We start from the raw sequence: 22,726 nt of genomic DNA, 5'->3' as shown, positions 1-22,726 counted from the left end.
AAAGTACCCAGACTAACACATTTTGGTACCTTGGGAGTGGGGTACTGGAGAAACAAATCATAAGATGGAGAGTAGATGTTTGTTTGACCTCTCCCTCATGGAAGTTTTTCTTTGTGTAACAGAGGTCAGATAGAGCCACACTTTGCTCAGTTGTTTTCTGAGGAAAACATGGGAAATATGAAAATAGAAAGTTTGTAAGTCCACTTGCTTTCAGCCATTAAAATGTGATCTTTAGATGGGTTTAAGACACACAGGCAAAGAAAGTTCTGAAAATATATGCCCCACCCAGTGCTTTGGAGTACTCCGCAACCAGTAGTCTTTGTCAGAAGCTGGAAAAAATCCGGAACCATGAAGAAAACTCCTCTCTGGGACTGAATGTTAAAGGGAGCCCGAGAGCAGGCTGAAATGCTTGCTAGTGACCATGTGGATCTCCTTGCTGAGTGGAAGTGGGAGAAATGCAGCAATAAAAAGACAGGTTGAGTTTGGCCACTGACACCTGTGAACTTGATTTACAGGGGGGAAAAGGAGAAGATGAGAGCGGGGTGACTAGTCTAAAGTTCATGACCTAGCACAAGGGAGCTAGGCTTGTTGAATATTGGTGAGAGACCATGGTTTAATGGACACCCTGTCAGCCCACATTGGGTTGACCAGAACCCGACCAGATGGAGATTTTTGAGCATGTGAACTGGTGCATATTGTTGCTGACTTTATGGATGGCCTGTCCGGATTTGACTTTGCTTATGGACGCAGACTTCACAAGGTTCCAACTGGAATGAAGACTCTTCATGTCGAAAAATATGATTCTCTTCTCAGAGAACTGGGTGATGTAAATGGGCAGTATATAAATTGGATACTCAAAATTGGGGGGATAAAGGCATGAAGTGGTTGGCTTACAAACTTTCATAGGTGGGGGAATATATTCACAGGATTATAGGATTAAGGTGTAGGTGTTAATTTCAATTGTGAAGATAAAGAATTATCTACAGGTGCCAGGTTGGCAAGGGGTGGATTGGGGTACTTAGTTTATTGTGCCAACCTGGCCGATAAACACATGTGGGGTTAATTGAAGGGCAGAGGGATAAATGGCTTGATGCTCCTCACCTTTCGAGTTCCGGGTCTCTTGCTTTCTTATGGTCAGACCAGGGTGCAGCTGCCTTAGCCAGTTCCATGCTTTAGCTGGCAAGACTCACCATCCCTGAGGAGAAGCCACATGGACCTACCCCGATGCAGCCCTGGGTGCTAGAGCAGCCATGTGGAGACCCTGCCAGTACTGAGATGTTTACATGTTCACTGACTTGGCTTTCCTCCTGCAGTCGGCGTCATTGCGTCTGTTTTGTGAGATGGAGGAGGACTTTGTGGATTGGTGTTGGACATATGGGTTGAACTTGTGCGCTTGGGCAGCACTGGGTTGGGATGTTTTCTTGATGCTCCCTTAACCTTTATAAAAAACTCTGTCTTACACGTGAGTTTCTGTGGATTTGTTTCTCTAAAATACCCAGACTGGCACATGCCCGGTGACTTCGCCCAGAGTCCTCACCTGCCTGATTCTACTTAACCATTAAGATTCATCCTTTTTCTTCCTGAGGGTCCTGGCCCGAGTCAGCTGTCCCTCCTGTGTATTCTGATGCAACATCCTGGGTCGACATCTTTTGAGAGATGGTGTGTCCGGCTCTGGTCCTGTCCTTTAGGTCAGTGAGTGTAGGTCAGAAAACAACCCCCAAAATGCTTCCTATGTCAATCAAGGCAAGTCCGACTTCACACAACACTCTGGACAGAGCAGAATCGTTGCTGCGGGTTTCTGAGGCTTTACCATATTCTCCTACAGAGGAGAATGGCTGGTGGGCTCAACTACTGATTGTGTGATTAGTGGCCAAACACATAACCTACTTGTCACATTCAAATTTTTATTCCAATATCTAGGTCACTTGGCTCCTGGTAAGCCTCCTAGAACAAATGCTGACCTTCACTGGACCCTCTTCCTGAATCATCCCCCTTGTTTGCAACTCTGCCTAGAATAATATCTAAACCAAAATAGTTCATTGCCATAGAATCAAATCTTACTTATCATGACCTTACAGGCCTGATTAGAATGCCTCCTTAGGGCTTTTAAGACTGATAATCTTTACATAAGGAGAATACCTCGTCCAGGGTGGTGGTTTAGAACCCCCAACCTTGTGGCTGGCAGCAGTGTGAACCAGTAGACCCCACACAATCTCATTTTCACTTACTGAGATTTCCAGTGTTTTCAAAAAAGGATAGCTCTTCTAAATGCAAGCATTGACCCACACTTGCCCTCTGTCAGGCACTCTGCTGCATGCTTAACTCATGCATCGTGTATAACCCTATGTGTGAGATAACACTAGTAGTACTGTAATACTCCATCCCAGAGTCATGTGTTTCTAGAGTACAAGCTCTTATCTACTATCCTGGTGTGCATACGATGTTTGGCTTAGTCTTACTGGTCAATAGCAGGCAGGTATTCTTGCTGAAAACCAATGAAGGTGGGCACTCACCCACAGCTTATTAAACAACCACTGGTTATCTAGCTATAGAGCAGGCAAAGTGTAAGACTCAATTAACTGGTCAAGCATGGCTTGAAAAATTGAGCACATTTTCATATTACTGAGGTTAGAATCTGGAGAAGCAACCTGAGACAGTTAAAAAGGGGGTTGGGGGATCTAACCACTCAATCTGGATAACAGGAACTAAAATCCAGGCAGGATGCCCAGGCAGAGAGGGAAGGTGTACAGGTAGCAAGAAAGCCACAAGAGACCAATCCAGAGAGTAGGCTAAATCAAGAGATCCCTTTAGCCAGGAAGTCTCTGTGGATCTCACACCAGTCTCTGGAACCAACCTCAATGTGGACAAGCAAGCCCAACCATCTGACTCAGGGGGGGATGAAGCTGCATGATAACCATGAGAGCTCTGAGTCTCTGCAATAATTGTCTACAAAATCGTTCTGCTTCATGAGCAAACCGACAGGTGGACATCATATGGAGACCACTTTCAACAGTTTTTGTTTGGGGCTAAGTCACGCTCTACTAATAATGCTCCCACGTTCCTCATGTATTTATGCTCACCTGCAAATGATAGGATGTATTCGTATTGGAAGAGAGAGACACGGATGTCATTGAAGTTCCACCAGGGATTGATTTAACACATTTTCATATGCTGTTCTCAAAATATTTATGGCCAGATGATGCATATTGGTGGATGTCTAGCCAACATTCATTCGGAATCAGTCAGTCAACCATTGCTATAGAGTTCCGACTCATGACCCTACGTTGGGTTTCTGAGGTTGTAATTCTTTACGGGATCAGATAGCCTTACTTTCTCCCAAGGAATGGCTGGTAGGTCTGAACCACACATCTTGAAGTTAGCAGTCCAGCGCTTATCTGATAGCCTCACCAGAGTGAGCTAGTACCCAGGCCCTGCTGGTTAGAAAATATTTTGGACTTGATTAACACAAGATGGCTTTCTTGTTATTCCTGTCATTTCCTGCAAGTGAACATTTATTATTTACTTTTCCTGGCTCATTGTAAGCTTACTTTAGTTAGTTAGAGGGGCACAAACTGTTGTCAATATGCCAAAAAGAACTGAAAAGGATTTGAATGTCAAGTATGGGATGAGGTTGGGGTTAAGACACTAGCCATCATAGACCCGCTGACCACATGAACCTGTTTCTGTGTAAATCACGTGTGATTGGAACAGAGCTATGCCCATTGTTCAGTTAGGGTCTGTAACTGCTTTCCCACTGCAGCCTCAAAATTGGACATGGTCACAAAGACTGTATGGAGGGTCCACAAAGTCCCAAAGATTTGCTCTGTGATTCTTACAAAGTTTGTCAACCTGCAATTCATTAGTAAAGTTATCGGCAGCTCTTTTGAAACAAAAGATTGGATCACCTTAAAGTTAGCAAAGGAAATATAGATAATCAAACCAATATCATATTGCTAAGATATGGGAGTCAAGAATGGAATCAGCATTCTATAGTCTCAAAACTCATCATTTTCAATCACAATACTATGCTCTCTGTGTGGTTTTTAGTTTATGTCTGATGAATTTAGAGCCCTGGTGGCATAGTGGGTTACCTGTTGGGCTGCTAACTTCAAAGTTAGCAGTTCGAAACCACCAGCCACTCCACAGGAGACAGGTGAGGCTTTCTACATTCCCGTGAAGATATCAGGTTCTGGAAACACCGGGGAAGGTCTGTCTCCTCTGCCCGGTAGAGTCATGGTGAGTCAGAATTGACTCGATGGCAGCAAGTTGAGTTTTTGTTAAATTCATTTCTATTGACGAAGTCCCTTCAGTGGTCTATGCCAGAACAATGTGGCACAGACAGGGACACCTAAGGGTGTCCACGTCTGTCACTAGAGTGCGAACCAACTGTTGTCGAGCTTTTAACTATCAACTTACAGATTTCCTCTGAGATAGGCTACTGGGTCGTGTTGAAGCAGTCCCTCTTTTTCACGGTGACAGTTTTACTTTGCGTGCAGAGAAGTTGTAGCTCAGTCCGAACATGGACCTGGAGACATCTAGATGGGGGACACCTGTCTTGCAAGACAGTACTTCAAAGAGTTAAGATAAGCGCTCATCTTTACACAGTGATAGCTTGCACTGTGTGACAGAGATAGGAAATTGTAAATATTCAGAGAAAGGTTTCAGATTTCTGGAGAAAAAGCATCACGGAAGCCCTGTCTCTCTGCTAGATGCTAAAGGCCCAGTGCGTGGTATCGTCACTGCTTCCTGCAACACCTCTTTCACAGCTAATGCTCCTTACTTTTCTTATGTGGGGCAATATTTTCGGTGTTGTTTTTAAATGCGTACCTTTAGAAAGCATTAGACTAAAAGCACTATGGGGTCACTGAGAAGTCTATGCACCAAGAGGCCCTTCGAAAGGTTTTCTTTTCGGAATCAAATCTAATTGAATTGCATGCACTGCATTTATCCAAGAATACGCCAGACATTGTATGACAGGAAATAAGTGCTGGTGATAAAATTTCAGCAGACCCCGTCCCTGAAGCAGAACCATTACTTCTTACCAAAGCGTGAACCTTCAAGGCCCCGTGATTCTGAAAAACAGGTAGTGGCATTGGTAAGAAGTTGCGACCGGATTGTATTGCCAGTAGACCATGGAAGCAGAAACAGTAACTGTGTGCCTTATTAACAGTGAGGAGTGGAAAGCTAGCTAGTTATCCAATGAGATTACAATGCATACAGACATAGAGAACAAAGGCTATTTATCTGTGTGTTTTAACTTCCCAGGCTATTTTATCTCCATTAGGTTTATCATTCCAAGTGGAAAAGCTTTTAGCATTATCTTTTGTTTTGGGGGACTTCAATAATCTAAAGAATCTACTTAGCTTTCCACATCATTTTGCCTGTGTAGATAGTTACCCTCATAACTGTAGTTCTCTGAGAAGGAAAATCAGGTCGTAATGTAATTTACATAAAGCTTGCAAGGGTATTTGACTTACTTGTCAGCAGCTGTATGGTAATGTGTTGAAATCTTATCACTATTTTATTCAATTATTTTAATGCCAGGAGCTATAGAGGGAACGATAGCAATGTTCTATTCCACCTTCCTTTCCTTTTGTGTCTGTCTGAAGAGTTTCTTGCTTCTGCCAGTCAGCTTTTTTCCCCCCCAAAATATTTCTTTCCTTCTGAATTTTGTCCACACTCTTAAATATTTGTATTATTTCTAACACTTTGTTTTTGAAGATTTTTAATGCATTTACCTTATCTGTGAGGGAATTGTGAAGTCACTTGCTGTCGCTTCTATAAATGGACTGTGTTCCACTTACCCACCCTTAGAGATAGCAAAACTCGACATTGTGTTTCATCCCAGCTTCTAACTAGCAGAGGCTGATAAAGGACCATGAACTTGGAGTGCCCCAGTGTGACTCACCCTTCCTGGACTTAATTGAAGACTCCTTCATAGACCAAGCCGCAGGGAGGATCGCTTTAAAAATACACACACCAATGAACCTCTTCTATCCTATTTAGAGTGCTAGATCTCAATGTCTAATTAGCACAGTCACCTTGAACTCTCACTTCTAGCACCCTTGACATTTTCTCCCTCTGCAAACGACTCCAGGACTCTCTTTACTGGCATGTGATATGGCAGAAGGAATCAGTCTCTCGAGTGTGCTCTGTTTTTGATGCCTTTGCTACTGCTTAGCTGAGTCAGCAACCTGGGGTAATCATGAACCTCTCCAGGCCACCGTAGTTAATAGATTGAGGAAATAGCAGCCGCTTGAAAGGGTTTGGGCTTTAATTATAAGCGCTATCACATCAGAAAGCACCTCATAGAACCCCGACAGATAATGGAAACCAGATAAATGTTGGTTTTCCTCATTCATATTCATAGCTAAAGCCACATCTGGCACTAAGTAAACCCCAAACATGCTCCACTGTGGATCTGATCAGAGCAACCCCTGATGGCAGGGGAGAACGCCCCCATAGGGTTTCCCAGACTAAATCTACATGGAAATAGATAGTCTCATCTTTTTCCTGTGGAGCTGATAATGGGTTTGAACTGCCTACCTTGAGGTTCTCGACCCAACACTTAATCCAACAGTACCGTGGACCAGGCACTTCGTAATACCTAGGGAACTATAAATGGGCCCTTGAAAGGTATTGACTGCAGTTTTATAGATGCTACCTGCAATGTAACCTTCCGAAAGTTTTCCCTGGGATTCTAGAACTTCAGTTTCTACTGATGCAGCATTTTATTTTATTTAAGTATAATAACCAAATGCCCTACGGTAGATTCGTGGTATCATTTTCTGAAGCAATTATGAATCATTGCAAGTCAGTGAAATTTAACAAGAAGAGGTGGAACCAGAGTTTTAGCTGCTGACTTAAACTTGGGACTAACTACAGAATTGTATCACTTTGAAGACATTTTGAATCACAGATACAAAAAATGTGTCAGTAACTTGCAATGCTAATATTCTTAAAAGCTTAATTCCATGCCTACTTCTAATGGTCTATGCCAAGTAACATACAGTACAGATATTAGTTAAAATAAATTCTCCCTGGCCTCCATTTGAAAGTTAATTACTCTTAGGCATTTAACACTGTTGACAAACAGATTCATAAAGGTTTTTTGTTGTTGTTGTTGTTTTTAATTCAGAGAATTTTAGGAACCTAATAATGATTCCCTGTTGGGTTGCTTGTTTATAATCTGCAAGAAATAAAGCCATGAACCTAATGACCTTGAAAATGCTTTCAGTCTCTGTAATTCTCTATATAATTCTCATTCTGCATGTTGTAATTTGTGTTTAAGCAGAGCATTATGGGACTTAAAATATGTATAATTTAGAAGGTCTTCATAGGCTGAGCACTTACCAAAAGACCTAAAATTGGACCCTCCGGCCAGGACCTCTGTCATACAGCACAGATGGACGTCAACGGAAAGCGAGTTCCCTGTGACCCAAGGGCAAGGGCACCCTGCCTCACCAGCCACCAGAGTCCGACAGTTTTAGCCTATGTTTGGAGCAGATGATGGGGAACCAGCACAAAGAAACTCTAAAGTTTTGTGACCCAGTTTGTAGCTTTCTGTAGATTGGAATGGGGTGGGAGTGGGGGTGATTGCCTCTTTACTCTCTGTAGATGCCATCACACCTGAGGACTGAGACACATTTCTACCAGATTGGGATCTTACCATACTGGTGACCCTCCGTTGATGGCTCTGGGGGCCCTTCCTCTGCATTCCCTTGTCAAGTATTACTATCGAGTCTAAAATAATAAACCAAACTCCTGGCCATCGAGTCGATGCTGACTCATAGTGACGCCCTGTGGGTTCCCTAGACTGTAGCCTTGTATCGGCGCTCTGCAGTATAGTGTGATCCAACTCAACTCTTCTTGAGTTACTCATTCTTTTGGACATTTGATAAGAATGTCATTGTTGAAAATTCATTTAATACTGTTTCTTTTAAGGAGAACATTCTATGGACCTGACATATTTATGGAAGAAATGACTATCGAATGCAGCAGGGAAAGGCTGTACATTAATATGTGGTGTTAGAAATATGTTGTCCATACATTAACAAAGGAGTCCTGATGACATAGTGGTTACTTGTTGGGTTTCTAAGAGCAAGTTCAAAACCACCAGCAATTCCGCACAGATAACGATGAGGCTTTCTACTTCCATAAAGAGTCACAGTCTCAGAGACCCCAGGTGGCAGTTCTACTGGGTCCGATAGTCTCACTTTGAGTTGAAATGGGCTGGGTGGCAGCGAGATACACTAGTAAGGGAAACAGGCCAAGTGTAGATGTAATCCTTCTCCAAGGTCGGCAGCTGCCACCAGCTGCAGACAAGTGTTATGTCAGAATGTAGGCTCTTTCCCCCCATCCCCCAAATCCTCTGAATTTCAGGTGCAATATCCAAATGTGTAAACACTGGAAGCTGGAGATGTAGACACCATCTTTAAACACTGTTAGTCCAACAAAGTGCATCTAAGTTTGCAACCGGTGGTCCCAGTTTGAGTGGTACAGGAAGCCAGGCCAGGGAAGTTCTCACAGGTAAGGACTAGCCTGAACCAACCACATGACTAACTCTGGAAATACCAAAGGAATTCCCTTAATATTCATATAACTGTCACCCTGCACTATCACATAAATTCATCAAGGACTATTGCACCAAGTAAAAGACATAAGGTCCAATGACCTATGTTCATGCAATTCAGACTTCTAATAAAGTATTTTCACCCTCGGGGTAGATTTTTTATTAACTGTCAAAAGTGTACTTACCATCTATTTTTCCCTAGCTACAGAGAAGCTTCAGTAATTGTTGAACACATACTTATTCACGGTTAATATCATTATATTATGCTTGGTAGTTAATTAAGTTTATACCCTGGAAAACCGTCCTTCCCAGTGTGGAAGCATTCAAAATTCTCTAAATAAAGACTTCTTTTTTACTTTACAAAGCAATTTAACGTTTGAAAGGCCTTCACATCTGTTACATCACATTATACCTTTAAGATAGTTGATAAATAACCTCAATTATAAATCTTATAAAATTGAAAGCAGAGAACATTCAGGCAAGATGTGTGCACTCTGGCTTTGTACCCACCACCACTACCATTGAATTGATTTCACATCAGGGCAACAGTGTTATATAGAGTTTCTGAAACTAATTCTTTATGGAGAAGACAGCCTCATCTTTCACCCTCAGAGGGGCTGGTGGGTTTGAACTGCTGACCTTGCAGTTAGCAAACCAGTGCTTTTCTTACCCCACCACCAGTGCTTCTTCAGCTTTGTGTGTATTATATGATGTACTTTATTCTGGGAAAGATACAATAGTTTCTCCCAAAATGGTCCTTTCTCCCTAGCCTGTGGATTGTTCAAGGTTCAAAACCAAAGCTGGTTTTCCTTCCATGAGCCTTGGGATACACCACAGTTATATCACAGTCTGGGGTGTCCCACTGTTTTTGCACCTGCCCCCCTTCTTTCATCGCCCACTGTTTACCCCTGAGATGAGGAGCTTGCCCCTCTCGCGACTTCGACCCCTTCCCGTGTTGCCCTAGTTGGCCTCTTGGTTAGAAACTGCTCTCGGTGAGCGCTCTCAGGATTAGACGGGCTCCACAAGCTTAGAGTTACATTTTAGCTCCAGCGCTTAGAAGCCCGACATACCTGGTCTTGATTCTCATCATAATTAGACACTACCTATGTGACCTTGGATTCCTTTTTCAACCTCTTCAAGTGTGTTAGTTCCTCTAAAGTCATTATTGTATTCATTTCCTCAGGTTGTCACCGCAAAGTATGATAGACTTGGTATTTAAAACATCAGGAATCATTTTATCACAGTTTGGGAAGACAGAATATGAAATCAAGTTTGCCAGGCAGAGGATATCTGGATGTTTGCTTTGGAAGGCGCTCTGGCGGCCGAGCAGCTTACACATGAGGCTGCCCCACAGGAGAAACATGGGCTTCCTACACCTGCAAAGGGGTCTAGTCTCAGAAACTCGGAGAGGGCGTTCTGTCCTGTTCTGTGGGACTGCGGTGAGCTGGCATCAACTCCATGGCAGTGAGTGAGTGAGTGAGTGAGTCAGTGAGTGAGTGAGTGAGTGAGTGAGCATGTGAGAGTGAGAATGAGTATGTGAGTATGAGAGTGAGTGTGTGAGAGTGAGAGAGTGAGTGTGTGAAAGAATGAGTGAGTGTGAGTGTGAATGAGAGTGAGTGAGTGTGTGAGTATGTGTGTGAGTGAGTGACTGTGGGTGAGTGAGAGTGGTATGTGTGAGTGTGAATGAGAGTGAGTGTGTAAGTGTGAGTGTGTGAGTGAGTGAGTGAGCGAGATGAGACTTTCTGCTTCTGCGAAGTGAAGAAGTAGAGCCTTCGAAACCCACAAGGGCGGTTCTGCTCACCTGTCTTACAGGGTTGTTGTGGATCAGAATCGACTCGATGACAGAATTTTGTATGTTTGTTTATTTACCTTTGCTGCAAATATCGCCATGAATGTTGTGGAGCATACAGGGTTTTGAAAACCCCTTAGATAGAACCACACGGCTTCAGGGAATAAGTCTCTGGGAATTGGGGTCCAGGGGCCTGGATCTTAGGGTACAGTGAAGTTAATTGGCATCAATTCGCAAGGACAATCAATGTTCAGCCTCCTCCTTTGGTGAGTGGTGACTGGGTTCCTTCCTCCCCAAAATAAAAACACATGGGGAAAAATTAGTCCAGTGGACAAATGGACAACGAAACTTAGTCTCCACAATTCTGAGTGTAGAACTAGATGGTACTCAGATGTAATTGCCAACTCTCTGAAAAGATCACATTAGAATGTCGTAGATAGAGTAGGAGAAAAATTGGAACAAAACTTAAAGTCATAAAAGAGACCAGGGAGGTGCCCCATCGTATAGATAGACTAGTGAAATTCTTAAGGCTCTGTCCCATTGTCACCCTTCAAGTATGAAACTGAGTTCATCCACATGGCAGAATAATCAGCCATTTCCGAGCAAAAGGGCAGCATTTACCCAAAACCAAAGTTCAGCGTTAGGCAAGGAGAAGGCATAAATGAGCCCAGGGACTTCCGGGAGGACGTGGGCAAGTGATGGTCCAAGGAGGGGATTGCAGTGGGTGAGCTGGAACAGACTGTGTGTGGATTGTCGGATGTAAACCAGATGGCCTGCTCAGTAAAGCTTCACAATAACATTCACACTAAAAGTGAACGGAGCTAAATTCACTAATAACAAAAGGAGACCCCTCAGGATCGAGTCCTTCTGTAGGCCGTGGGCGGATCGCCGCAGACCTCCCTCCGCTGTGGGTTTGGCTTGTCACTCGTCGGTGTGCAGACCCATCGCTCCAGACATTGCCTCCTTCTTCGCATCAGTCCCTCCACTCTGCGTCTGGGCCTCTGTGAGCACTATTCCTCCTCACAGGGACGCGAGTCCTTAGATAGAGGACCCACCTGACATTCAGGATGATCGCAGCCTGAAATCTAATGACACTTGCAAAGATCCCCTTTCCTTAAAAGGTCTGTTCACAGGTATCAGGAGGTGGAACCCAAACGTGTTTTTTGGGGCGAGACACAATTCAACCCGTTCTTCACAGATTTCTTAGAAAGTATTAGTGCGAAAGCAAGAGCCTACGGTGGCATCTGGTGCACAGTAGGTCTTCCATGAAGGCAGTGGCCTCCCCCCCCACACCCTGTGCCTTTTTAGTTACTCCTCCCAGTGCTGCCCCTTGACACCCATCTATCTGGTTAGCTACTCCTTGGATCCAACTTGGTAATTCAGATCTGAAGAGTCCTGGGATGCCAGTGGTTAAAATGCTGGGCTACTGGCCAACAAGTCAGCAGTTTGAACCACAAGCTACATGGCAGGAGAAAAAACCTGGCAATGGGGCAGTGTCAGACAGAGTCACTGTGCAAGGAAATTGACTTGACATCACACAACAACTCAGACTTGACTCGCTTTCATGGAAGAATGTGAAAGAACCAGACGTTGGATTCCTGCAGGCGTAGAAGTTTCTGTCCCTTGGTAGATCTGGGACATTTGAGCCTCAGTTTTCTTCAGTCAGGATGGTAATATTTAAAACTCAGCATTGCTGTTCAGAAGACTGAATGAGTGAATGGAGAGGCACCCAGAACATTTCCCGGACGTGGTGTAAGTGTTCTGTTGGTCCCTCAGTCAGACCGCCCGTGGTGTTGATGCTGGAAACCATTGTAGGCAGTACCAGGCAGAGAGGAGCCTGAACTGAGAGGAGCGCACAAAAGCTGTGCCTCCTATACGTGTCGGCGTGAAACTGCAGAGTTTGGGGCAAGCTGAGAAAATGGCATGTTATGTCACTAGAATGTAGAGATGTGAAAACTACAGAGAATTCACTCAAACCTGAAGTTGTGATGCAGTCCCACGCGATAGTCTGAGTCTTTATGCGCTCCCGTTCAGCTGGCTGGAGCGAGTGCTGAAACTAATTCAGAGGGTCCGACCTGTGCACAGAGCCGTCGTTGTCTTTCTCCCAAGTTCTATGCCACGTCCCTGAAAGCACACAGGCTTTTGTCCAAGGCCTCCCCGTGCAACTCCCTTGGAGGAGAATCCAGCATCTTCTAGGGCTAACGGGCCTACCAGGGATCGGCAAACTCTTTAAAGGACCAGACAGTCGGTATCTTAGGTTTTCTGGGCCACGTATCCAGAGTCTCTGTGGCATCCTCTCCTTTTATTGTGGTCTTTTATAACCTCTTAAAAGTGCAGAGTCAAAAAAAAAAAATGCAGAGTCATTCTTGGAGAAAAATAGGCCCCAGATCAGACTGAGCCTTCTTGCTGACTCCTGCTCCAGACCCAGGAAGGGCACGAAGTTTCAAAGAGGTCTTTGAAACCCACAGTCCTGGGAATAAACAGCGCGGTCCTTTAGGGAAAAGGAAAAAGCACTCTCATCCTTTGTTGGTTTGCTTTTAAATATTAAAGACATTTGTGTGGGTATCATTACTTCATGGCTAACTATAAGGACAGCAGTTCGAGACCACCACAAGAAAGCTGAGGCTTGCCACGTCCGTAAAGATCTACAGTCCCCGAAACCCACAGGGGCAGTTCTGCTCTGCCCAGTAAGGTGACTGGGAGGCAGAATTCAGAATCAAGTCAATGGCATGGAGTCTGGGATTTTCAAGTCAGGGCTTAGACTCGCTGCCCTTCCCTTTGGGAAATGACAAGGAAGTGTACTGCAGATGGAGCACAGACTGCCAAAGTGAAAAAACCACAAAAGAAGGAACTGCATGGAAGAAATATTTAATCATAACACGCAAAAACCCTAGTGGCAATGTTTCTACCGTGTGATGTTTGACTCATCCCTTTGCATGTTGGGTGTGTGCTTACAAACTGAAGTTAGGGTTTTGCCTCTTGGTTCCCCTCTAATAGTCCTTAAAAGTTCAGTGGGATTTATTTTGTTCTTTGTTTTTCCGCAGGACTATGACTTAAGCCAGCTCCAACAGCCGGACACGGTGGAACCTGACGCCATCAAGCCTGTTGGAATCCGCCGACTGGACGAGAGGCCCATCCATGCCGAGCCCCAGTACCCTGTCAGGTCCGCAGCCCCTCACCCTGGGGACATCGGGGACTTCATTAACGAGGTAAAAAGAGGACACCCTTTAAAGGGGGGTTGTCAGGTTTTTCTTCAATGCTGTCAGAAGCTGTCGACCTCAGTTCTTTACAATATAGCTAAAGGGGTGCTTAAAATGCACACATCTCTAAAGCTTACCTTTGTGGGAAAGCAAACGTGGCTTCCGTTAAAAAGAACACGTTTAATTGCTCTGATGAACCAAAAAGAGCTCTATCAGTCAATGTTCTGCACTAGTAAAACTGCATTCATCATCTACTGTCTATTAGTCACTCCAAGGATGATGTCTTCCCCTTAGATGACAAGTAATAAGCTAACAAAATCACTAGTGAATTCTAATTCCGCTTACCATTCCCTGATAAAGGTAATCATGGTCCGTTTTCATTTCCTCACACGGTGCTCTTTGAGTCTCACACATGTGAGAATTCAGTGCCTACCAGACGACTAGAGAGTCCCATCAAATGAGATTAGTTGGCAGAGCAGCTAAATTAAATATTATGTAAGTGATTTAAATACTTGTCTAGTTGAAGAGTTTTAAGAGCTCTGTAAGAGGAGGCAAATTCTCTGTTGAATATAACAGATACGATTTTCCCTGTCACGATTATTAGGGCGTTCTTTTGTATTCATCACTGACCAAGAGTTCCACTGCTACACGGAATGTGCAAGGTTTGCAGCAATATGATGTGTGCGGCTTCTCTTGATCATGAGTATAGTCTTGCTGTCCTTTCACTTGTGAATGTTTTGTTCTACGTATCACAACGTGGTGCATGTTAATATTGATTGTGATGAGGTGGCAGGACTCCTGTTCTCTGGCCATAGCCTGCCTCTCAAATATCTCCAAGACCAGAATCGGTTCCACTGCATTTCAAAGTGGACGATTGATCATCAGACATGTGCTGATAAGACTCTTCGTATTCTTAGGTTGCCTTCAAATAGTGATAGAATAGGTACAAACAACCACCCTGCCTTAGCTCTTTAGATGCACTTAAAGATGGTAGAAAAAGTTTTCAAACGAAATTGGTATACCTACCTGTCTCTCTAACAACTATACACTACTGTCCATTCCTTAAATATATGTTGCTTGCTCTCTGAGCACATGTATTGAATAGGTAATAATTTATGTTCTAGCAAAAGGAGATGGAAGACAAAAAGCAAAATTAATAAGCAAAAGCCCGTTAATCCTCTGTGGACTATGAACTGACTCGCAGTCTCTGAAACCCAGAGGAGGTCGCTGTGATACAACATTGACTCCGTGGCAGTGAGATTTATGTATAATCCTGATTAAGGGAATTTGCTGATATTTACTCACCTGGCCAGATCTCTTAGAATATGTAAGAATGTCTGGTGACCATCCTGCTAATGTATCTTTTGTCACTGATAAATTACTGAGTTATTCTTATTTGGCTGTTGTCTATGAAATGCAGTGAACCTTTTCAATGTTAGTGTCGCATTTTGTTGTTGTTGTTTTTAACTGAGAATTCTGGCTTCTGGGGAATTCAGCAAATACTTACTGTGTCTGCCTGCCCCTCTCAACATTGGTATGACTTGGTATTCCAGCCTGATCCTCTTTCTTTTCTCAATGATAACGCTCAAATTCCTAAGCATCATTGATAAGGCCTTTCATAATGTAATTTCTGCCTCTTCCCCAAACACATCCATTTCCTGGTCTGTAGCTCCAATGAACTACCCTGTTTCTCCCAAAACAAGACAGTGTCTTATATTAATTTTTGCTCCCAAAGATGCGCTAGGTCTTATTTTTATGGGCTGTCGTATTTTTCCATGAAGAAGAATGTGGTACACATTTATGGTTTATTGTTTCATTGTTTTATTAAAAGAGAACTCACACTTCCTGTCTGCTCCATCTGCGCTGTGGCCAACTGAGCTTGCACAGCGGCACCGCCGCTACGGTCCAGAGTCCAGAGTTACAGTAGCTTGGAGGGAGGGGTGGGGGGATGCCTTACATTTCAGCGAGAGGCAAAACTGTAAGTAGGTCTTATTTTGGGGGGATGTCTTACTTCCGGGGAAACAGGGTACTTGTATTTCTTCGGAGTCATCACACTTCTGAACATGCAGTAACTTATGCCCTTGTCTTCTTGACCACCTGGAGCATCCCCCTGAGCCCTTAGGATTCAGCTCAAACATTCCCTTCCCTGTGCAACCCCCCTTCATAACTTTTGGCAAGCATTACAAAGACGATCCTTCTGAGTTGCTTCTCAACATGTCATACGTCCTCTGCCATAGCCACCACCTGGGGTGTAGCTGTCACTGGTCCTCTCACACTGGAGCATGTGAGTTCTCTCCAGGACGGGGCTGAGTGCTTGGTTATCCTTGTGACCTGAGCTAAGTACATATAGCCTAGCTCTTAGGTTTTGTTATATCAAGGAACCTTCGTACCATGACAGGTGTGTAGGATATGAGCATTTTTGCATCGATTACTGTTCAGAAGAACCACGCTCTGAAGTTTCTCATCTCATCGGCGCTAATTGCCTTTAGGAGATGACGCTCTCCGGCGTTCTGCGTTTGTGTTCTGAGCGGTTATTTTCACTGTGAGTCTGCTTGTGATTGTGCACAGTCGGTGATTGCATTGTGCTTCACAGAATCATTTTGCGTTCTCTTCAGCAGATAGAGAAGAAGAGCACATTAGTAAGATTTAGTTGCCCACTCCTTTCAATGTTACAGTGGAGAGAGCTGCAGTAGGAATTTCCGTATAGAACGCCTTCTCCTGAGGAGTGCCCAGGTTCACAGGCTAACAGGTGGCATAGGAAATGTGTGATTACTGTCATGACCAACTTGATTGCAAACAACCGACTTGCAAGTTACCTTCTAGAATGGAATTGATTCATAATTTGAGGGCTATCTACAGACCTTAAAAGTGAATTATTTTGGAAACATCTTGAGCTTAGTTTAGGATCATGTCTGCTGTGTGTAAGATAACTGCCAGAAATATGTAGATAAGAAAAATAATTAGACATATAGATTGTCTTGGTTTATGTCCCCTACTTTGTTGCACATATGATCTGAAAAATGTAAAAATTCCAGCATATAGTTTATGTGCCAGGTGTCCCTGCTCAGCTGGCACCCTCCCTAGTGAGGCAGGCGTTGCTGGTCAGTGTGTGTTGGTGCCCACTTGTATGTTGTTCTTTTTGTCTGGATGATCCCCAGCCCCTCAATCTACATCTGATTTCCTTCCATGACTCCCCCAAAGGGCCTTGCACACAGTTTCCCTTCAGTGGGTTGTGCTACTGTACTCACAGCTCAAGTGCCTTTATAATACCTAATCCCTTCACAACAGTCACCCCAAGGTTCCATTCTGCCTCCCTACGCCGTTCTGCGGTCCAGTGGAAGAGGCCTATCTCCCTGGAGCTTCATTGTGGGTGGGACACGATGGCTTGGGGAGTAAGTGAATGGGTGAAAGACTCCATTTTGAGACTCATCACCAAAACCTGAGTCCTGACTTCATGAAATGGAATGTGATCGTCAGATAGGGAAATCTGATTGCAAGACAGAGAAACAAGAATAAAAGCAGGGATAGATACAGGGTAATCCAGTTAGACACTGGAAGAAAGTCCAGGGGCCGAACGGGTCACAGAGCACACTTGTTCAGAGGGTTTCAAGGAAGTGAGAGACAGTTCTTTGCAAGTGGTCACAACTCCTATAGGAAAAATTCAAGGAATGCAAGCTGTGAAAAAATCTAAGCCACTGATCTCACCATCTAAGACACACTATAACATTTGTTCACTAACTTCCTCTAACTGGACAAGTAAAAGTAGATACACATAATCGCTTAAAAAATACTCTGAAAGAATGCAGGTACATTCTGTAAACCCATTTAAAGTGCACACATGTATTTATCGCCAAGACTTAATTGATTTAACTCTTGAATACAAAGGTTCCAAAAGAAGAAGAATGTAGTGATTGTAACAAGTGTTTTTATAGATGTAAGGAACAGGTAAGTTCATGAGAACCTTTTCTACTTTGTTTACTTAAATAGTGCATGGATGCCACCTTGAATCTTAAAAATTATAACTTTATATCCTTTCAGGCTAGTGGTTGGAGTAAAATAAGTCAACCATTTTCTTTGCAGTTTCACCTGTAGAGTTTTATTCTATTTTGAGGATCTTAAATATTACCTTCAAACAGTGAAAACTTGAAACAAATTTTTAATCTCAGCCCAACAGTAGGTATTAGCATATCTCCAATAACTTTATTAATCCTATGTATGTCTTTAGCATAGAAGAACAAAACCCAAATGCATACTCCTTTGGAAAGACCTTCTTTTGATTAAAATCAGTTAAAATGTATGGAAGGTTCTTTTATAATAAGTTGTTTGAACTAAAGTTTAAAAGTATGCTTTTTTGGTCCAGTTGGTTGAATTTAATCTCTAGTCTTTAAAAAGAAATTTCTATTCATACTTATAGGGGTTGAGCATGTATTTGAGTTCAAATCTAGCTTCCTCACCTAACAGCCTAATGACCTATGATAAGTTATTTAGCCTCTTGGACCTAGTTTCCTTATTTGTAAAAAGAAGGATAATAAACCTCCTTCTAAAGATTCGAGATAAAATGAATTGATCCCTTTAGAGTGGTCATTGAGGACACATAGTAAAGGCTCTTTATTATTACTAAGGTTTTAATTATCATTATAAGTAAGTCATCTTTTAGGAGTAAATGCTGACTACTGACCCCTAATTATAAATAAAGCCATTAAAATCCTCTCCTTCCAAGAAGTTGCTATACGTAAAATAGATTGCCAAGAAGTGAAGGGACTTTATCAGCCACAGGAAAATGCTATAAAGAAAATATAGTATTCTTTTATTTCCTCCTAGATGTTAGCTTCTGCTAAAAGAGGTTGCTAAAGTGGAGAAATTAAGTGCAAAAAGTCAAGTCCAAGACTTAGCTTCAAAATTGTACAGTGTTCATCATGTCTCAAATCTATGCCGCTTGCTGGATGCAGTGAAGACAAAACAACGTTTGCAGAAGGATGTCAGAATCGAATGCAATCTAATCAGGGTAGTAGAAGTAGAGAGCAAGCCCCTCTGTATCACGCAAGTCAGGGATTACTCGCAGTCTTGCTTGGAAACCCCCAGGCATTGGAAGTGATGATTGGCTTTAAAGGGTGGCTAGATGGCTGCTGCTAATCAGTTGAAAAAGTATACTGGGGAGCTCTGAGAAGAAAGGGAATTCATCACATTTCAACTAAAAGGAAGTGATGGGAAAAGACTGGCATCACAGGAACTTTGGGGTGGCATTGCGCTGGTTGCTATCAAGTCAGTTCCAACTCATGGGAAGCCCTGCCTGCAGAGTAGAATTGCCTCATGGGATTTTCAAGGCTGGGACCTCTCAGAAGCAGGTCATAGGCCTGTCTTCTGAGGGTCCCCTGGAGGGATTGTAGCAGCTCGGTGCTTGACCCTTTGTGCCACTCCCTGAACCCACTGCCAGCAGGTTGATTCCAACTCATCACAGTTAGGTACAAAGTTTCCAGGGCGGCAATTGTTATCAGGTGGGTGGGGGGAGGAGATAACCTCAGCTTTCTTCCAGGAAGTGGCTGGTGAGTTTGAACCACTGACTTTGGTGTTAGCAGACCAACGCTTAACTTTGGGTTAACACCGGGTAGGTCCTTTTGCGCCACCCAGTGGCCAGTTTATCTGGGCAGTGGCCAATAATTGTGCTTGCTGGGGCTGAGGAAAGCTAAGATGGGAGAAGTGGGCCAGGTTGTTTACCAAATCCTCTCCTAAGGAATTTTGACTTTATCCCATAGGTTTCCCAAATAGCAGGCATTTGAGTAATGCCGCCTAGTTTTATTTTTGTTTTTTTCTACATCTGACCACATATTCTATAATTATTGTTTACATTGGTAATAATTTTTTAATCAAGAGGTTTATTGAATTTTTAGCAGTTTCACCAACAACAATCCACATATCTTACATTTCAATAATCCAATCACATTCCTAATAGTTGTGAAGCCATCACTACTATCAATTCTAGGATAGTTCATCCTTGTACTCGTTGTTAGCTCTCATTTCCTCTGACATGTGGAACTATTCATCCATTTGTTATCTCCATAGGTTTACCTATCCTGGGTCTCATATACAGAAAAACATACAAAATTCAAGCAAACTCAAACAAATGTACCAACAACAATGATAGAATGAAACAGAAAAACCTGGATCAAAAACAAAGTAGAAACTATTAAAAGCTGGAGCAATGATACATTAGCTCGAGAGGAAATCACATGACAGGGTGTCACGTTTTGATCTAACTACAAGTGCAGTCATCCCCCTGCAGTGTACTCTGTCTGATACAAGGCCCTTCCCATCACTGGTCCATAGTGGTCCATGGGATTCACTTGAGGCTTAATCAGCAAGGAGGACCCTGCAAATGGATTGTGGGCTTTCACTGTGATCCATAGCCTCTGCATAAAAAAGGTATTCAAATTTTAGGTCTAATACTGTTTCCTCTTCCAGGTATGGTTATTATTATTTATAATTTTGGGATCCACGTAGGGATGGTGTGCACTTAGCTGACACCTCATTTAGATGGATGCTTGTTTTTTAAGACCCTCGGATGCTATTCTTTCTGATAGTTGGGCACCATCTGCTTTCTTCACCATACTTTGCACTGGCACCCCATTTTCACCAATCACTTCGGGCGCTGAACAGGGCCATGTCATAAGAGCTAATTCTGCTCAGATTAAGGCTATGATTAGGTAATCGATTTTTTATTTAATTTTAAAGGGGGATTTTTTTCCAACTATGTGTACATCAATTGAAACCCATCTTCCATATCCCCATGGGAACCCCTCCAGTGTTTGCAAAACACTATTTCAGGTGATGAAGAGCAATCAGAAGATCTTACCCGGGGAGTGATGTCAAATAGTGTTTGAGAAAGTCACCAATCGGAGTCTGTTTAGGACAGAGGCAGGAATAGTACTGGGGATAGGAAGACCCAAGAAGGAGGCGTTGGCTGTGGTCCAGGCAGGAAATAATGAGGCCTCAAACAGACAGTGTCACCGAGGTTACAGAAAGCAGTGAATTTAAGAAAATCAATAGAACCTCTTTCCTCTTATAGCTCTTATCTGTTCCCTCACTGAAGAATTTGAGATTTGATGGATCTTATAAAAGCATATAAAGCACAAGATCAGATGTCTATAAATGTTAGCTCAGCACGAATTCAGCCAGAGCTGCCTTTGCAGAGGAGACTAAAACTAGAGAAGTCAGTTCACATGTCTCCAGAGTTCAAGATCTGCCTCTGCAGGAAAAATGAATCAAGCGCCTGCTTTTCCGAGAGTCGGTCAAGCTTTGGGGGGAAGAAAGAAGCACAGACGGCGTGTCAGTTGGACAGCAGTGTGCGTTACCCATCACGGGAGGTGGAATCCACAGCTAATGAATCAGGCCCTCCCGGGAAGAAGAATTCTGCTTTTTCCATTGGGGGAAAGGAGAATTCTTAACCCAGCCACCTTGCTGTTTCACACACGGTTGCTATCCGTTTCTCTTGACAATGACCTTTTTCGAACAGCTGAAAAATTACCAAGAACTTATATAATGTCATTTTCACAGAGTTATATTTTATTGTTGGATGAAGCTCAGCCCTGTCCAAGTGGAAGAGACTTAGAGGCTTTAACCTCCTGCCTGGAAGGATGGTTTACTTCAGAAGTCTTGAAAAGTTCAGTGGGTTTTGCCTTTTTTTGTAATTACGAAACCTGAAGCCCACCTGAGATGCTCTAGCACAGCACAGTGATCTCTAGTGGGCTTTATAAGCCTGCACTGCTTTTGTTAAAGGAATAATTTTTAAAAATCCACCAAAACTCACTGCCAGCAAGGCCAGCCCAACTCAGCATGACCTCATAGGACAGGCGAGAACTCCCCTGTGGGCTCCCAGGACTGTCACTGTCAAGGGAGTGAAAAGCTTTGTCTTCCTGGGCTGATGGTGTCAAGCTGCTGAGCTGGGGGTTAGCAGCCCAACAAGTCACCCAGCTGACCAAGAAGTCAAGGACGTGCTTGAGAGAAAGCAAGACGAAGAGTGGAAGATAGTCTCTTTGAGAACCCCAGTCGGAATCTAAGAATAGGCCAGCAAAATGTTGAAGCAGTTAAAAGAAAGGATCTATTACAGCCTCAGAAATACAAAGTGGCAGTTCGATGCTGTGCTCTCTGAGTCCCGACCCCTCTGTCTTCCTCTTCCCTCCCTTCCCTGAGTCCCATCAACGTTGTTGGTGCTGTTGTTTAAGGTGAAAACCTTTTCTTGATGGTTTTATAAATTGGTGTCCTACAAAACCTGCCCCTTTGTGAGTGACTAATTTCAATCTAATCCCTTCTAACGCGACCCATGTCATGAGGTGCCTCACGGGCTCATCGCTCTTCTTTAATGCTGTATCGTTTCTTTTGGTGGAGAATGTGAGTGGTCATGGACTACCGAAGGAGCGAGCAGGTACCGCAGAGGGAGGAGCAGCCTCAGGCCCCGGTGGAGGCAGGGATGCTGTGGCTTTGTCTCGGGGGCTGGAAGCATAGGAGGAGGAACTAGTCCCTGGAGAAGAAGGCCATGCTGGGTGGATTAGAAATCAGCTGATTTGATTTGTTCAGCTCTGTTGATTTTCGATCCATAGTTGTTCCTCTATCCATGACCTTGATTGCTCACTGCATCCTTCCCCCACCTCTTCCCCCCCTAAGACCCTCAAAACCATCAGTCCTGTTGCTTTCTCCTTGTGCTTGCTTCTCGTGCCTGTCTTATACAGATAGACCAAGCAGATGCAATCAAGACAAAACACCAACCAAGCAAAGATACATACCTCCATTAAAATCAATAAAAATAAAATTCTTTAAAAATAATAACTGGGGATCAAATTCAATGGGTTATGCTATTTAAGCTGCCTTCTCAGCTTCATGTTTGCCCATTCATTTTCACCGCCTGTCAAACATATCTCAATCACCACCACCACCCCCTCCAATATGACAGGACACTGTTTCCTTCTGCTGTGCATAGGGCCACTCTGGGTCAGAACCGACCGGAAGGCAGGTAATATACTAGAGTATAAGATCACATGCCCAAGAAGCACAGGCTGCCTAGTGGGTTCTGAGTTGAGCTGCTAACTGCAAGGCAGCCTTTGGAAACTCCTCAGTGCTCAGTGGGAGACAGATGTGATGAGGCCGTCTGCTTCCGTAAAGATTTGCAACCTC

The 22,726-nt window shown here is 43.5% G+C and overlaps 1 protein-coding gene across 3 annotated transcripts in view; it reads left to right on the top strand.

The window, feature by feature from the left end:
• CDH2 (cadherin 2) overlaps positions 1-22,726 on the top strand; it is a 126,315-nt gene that overhangs the window by 101,898 nt on the left and 1,691 nt on the right. For all 3 annotated transcript variants that reach the window (XM_045296122.1, XM_045296120.1, XM_045296121.1), the window contains exon 14: positions 13,406-13,570. In XM_045296122.1, the coding sequence (XP_045152057.1) occupies positions 13,406-13,570 (165 nt within the window). The remainder of the gene's footprint in view (positions 1-13,405; positions 13,571-22,726) is intronic.

The sequence above is a fragment of the Echinops telfairi genome, unplaced genomic scaffold (assembly GCF_000313985.2).
Source record: "Echinops telfairi isolate 266 unplaced genomic scaffold, ASM31398v2 ScPeMD7_7400;HRSCAF=8409, whole genome shotgun sequence".
NCBI lineage: Eukaryota > Metazoa > Chordata > Mammalia > Afrosoricida > Tenrecidae > Echinops > Echinops telfairi.
This window is presented reverse-complemented; position numbering and strand designations above follow the sequence as displayed.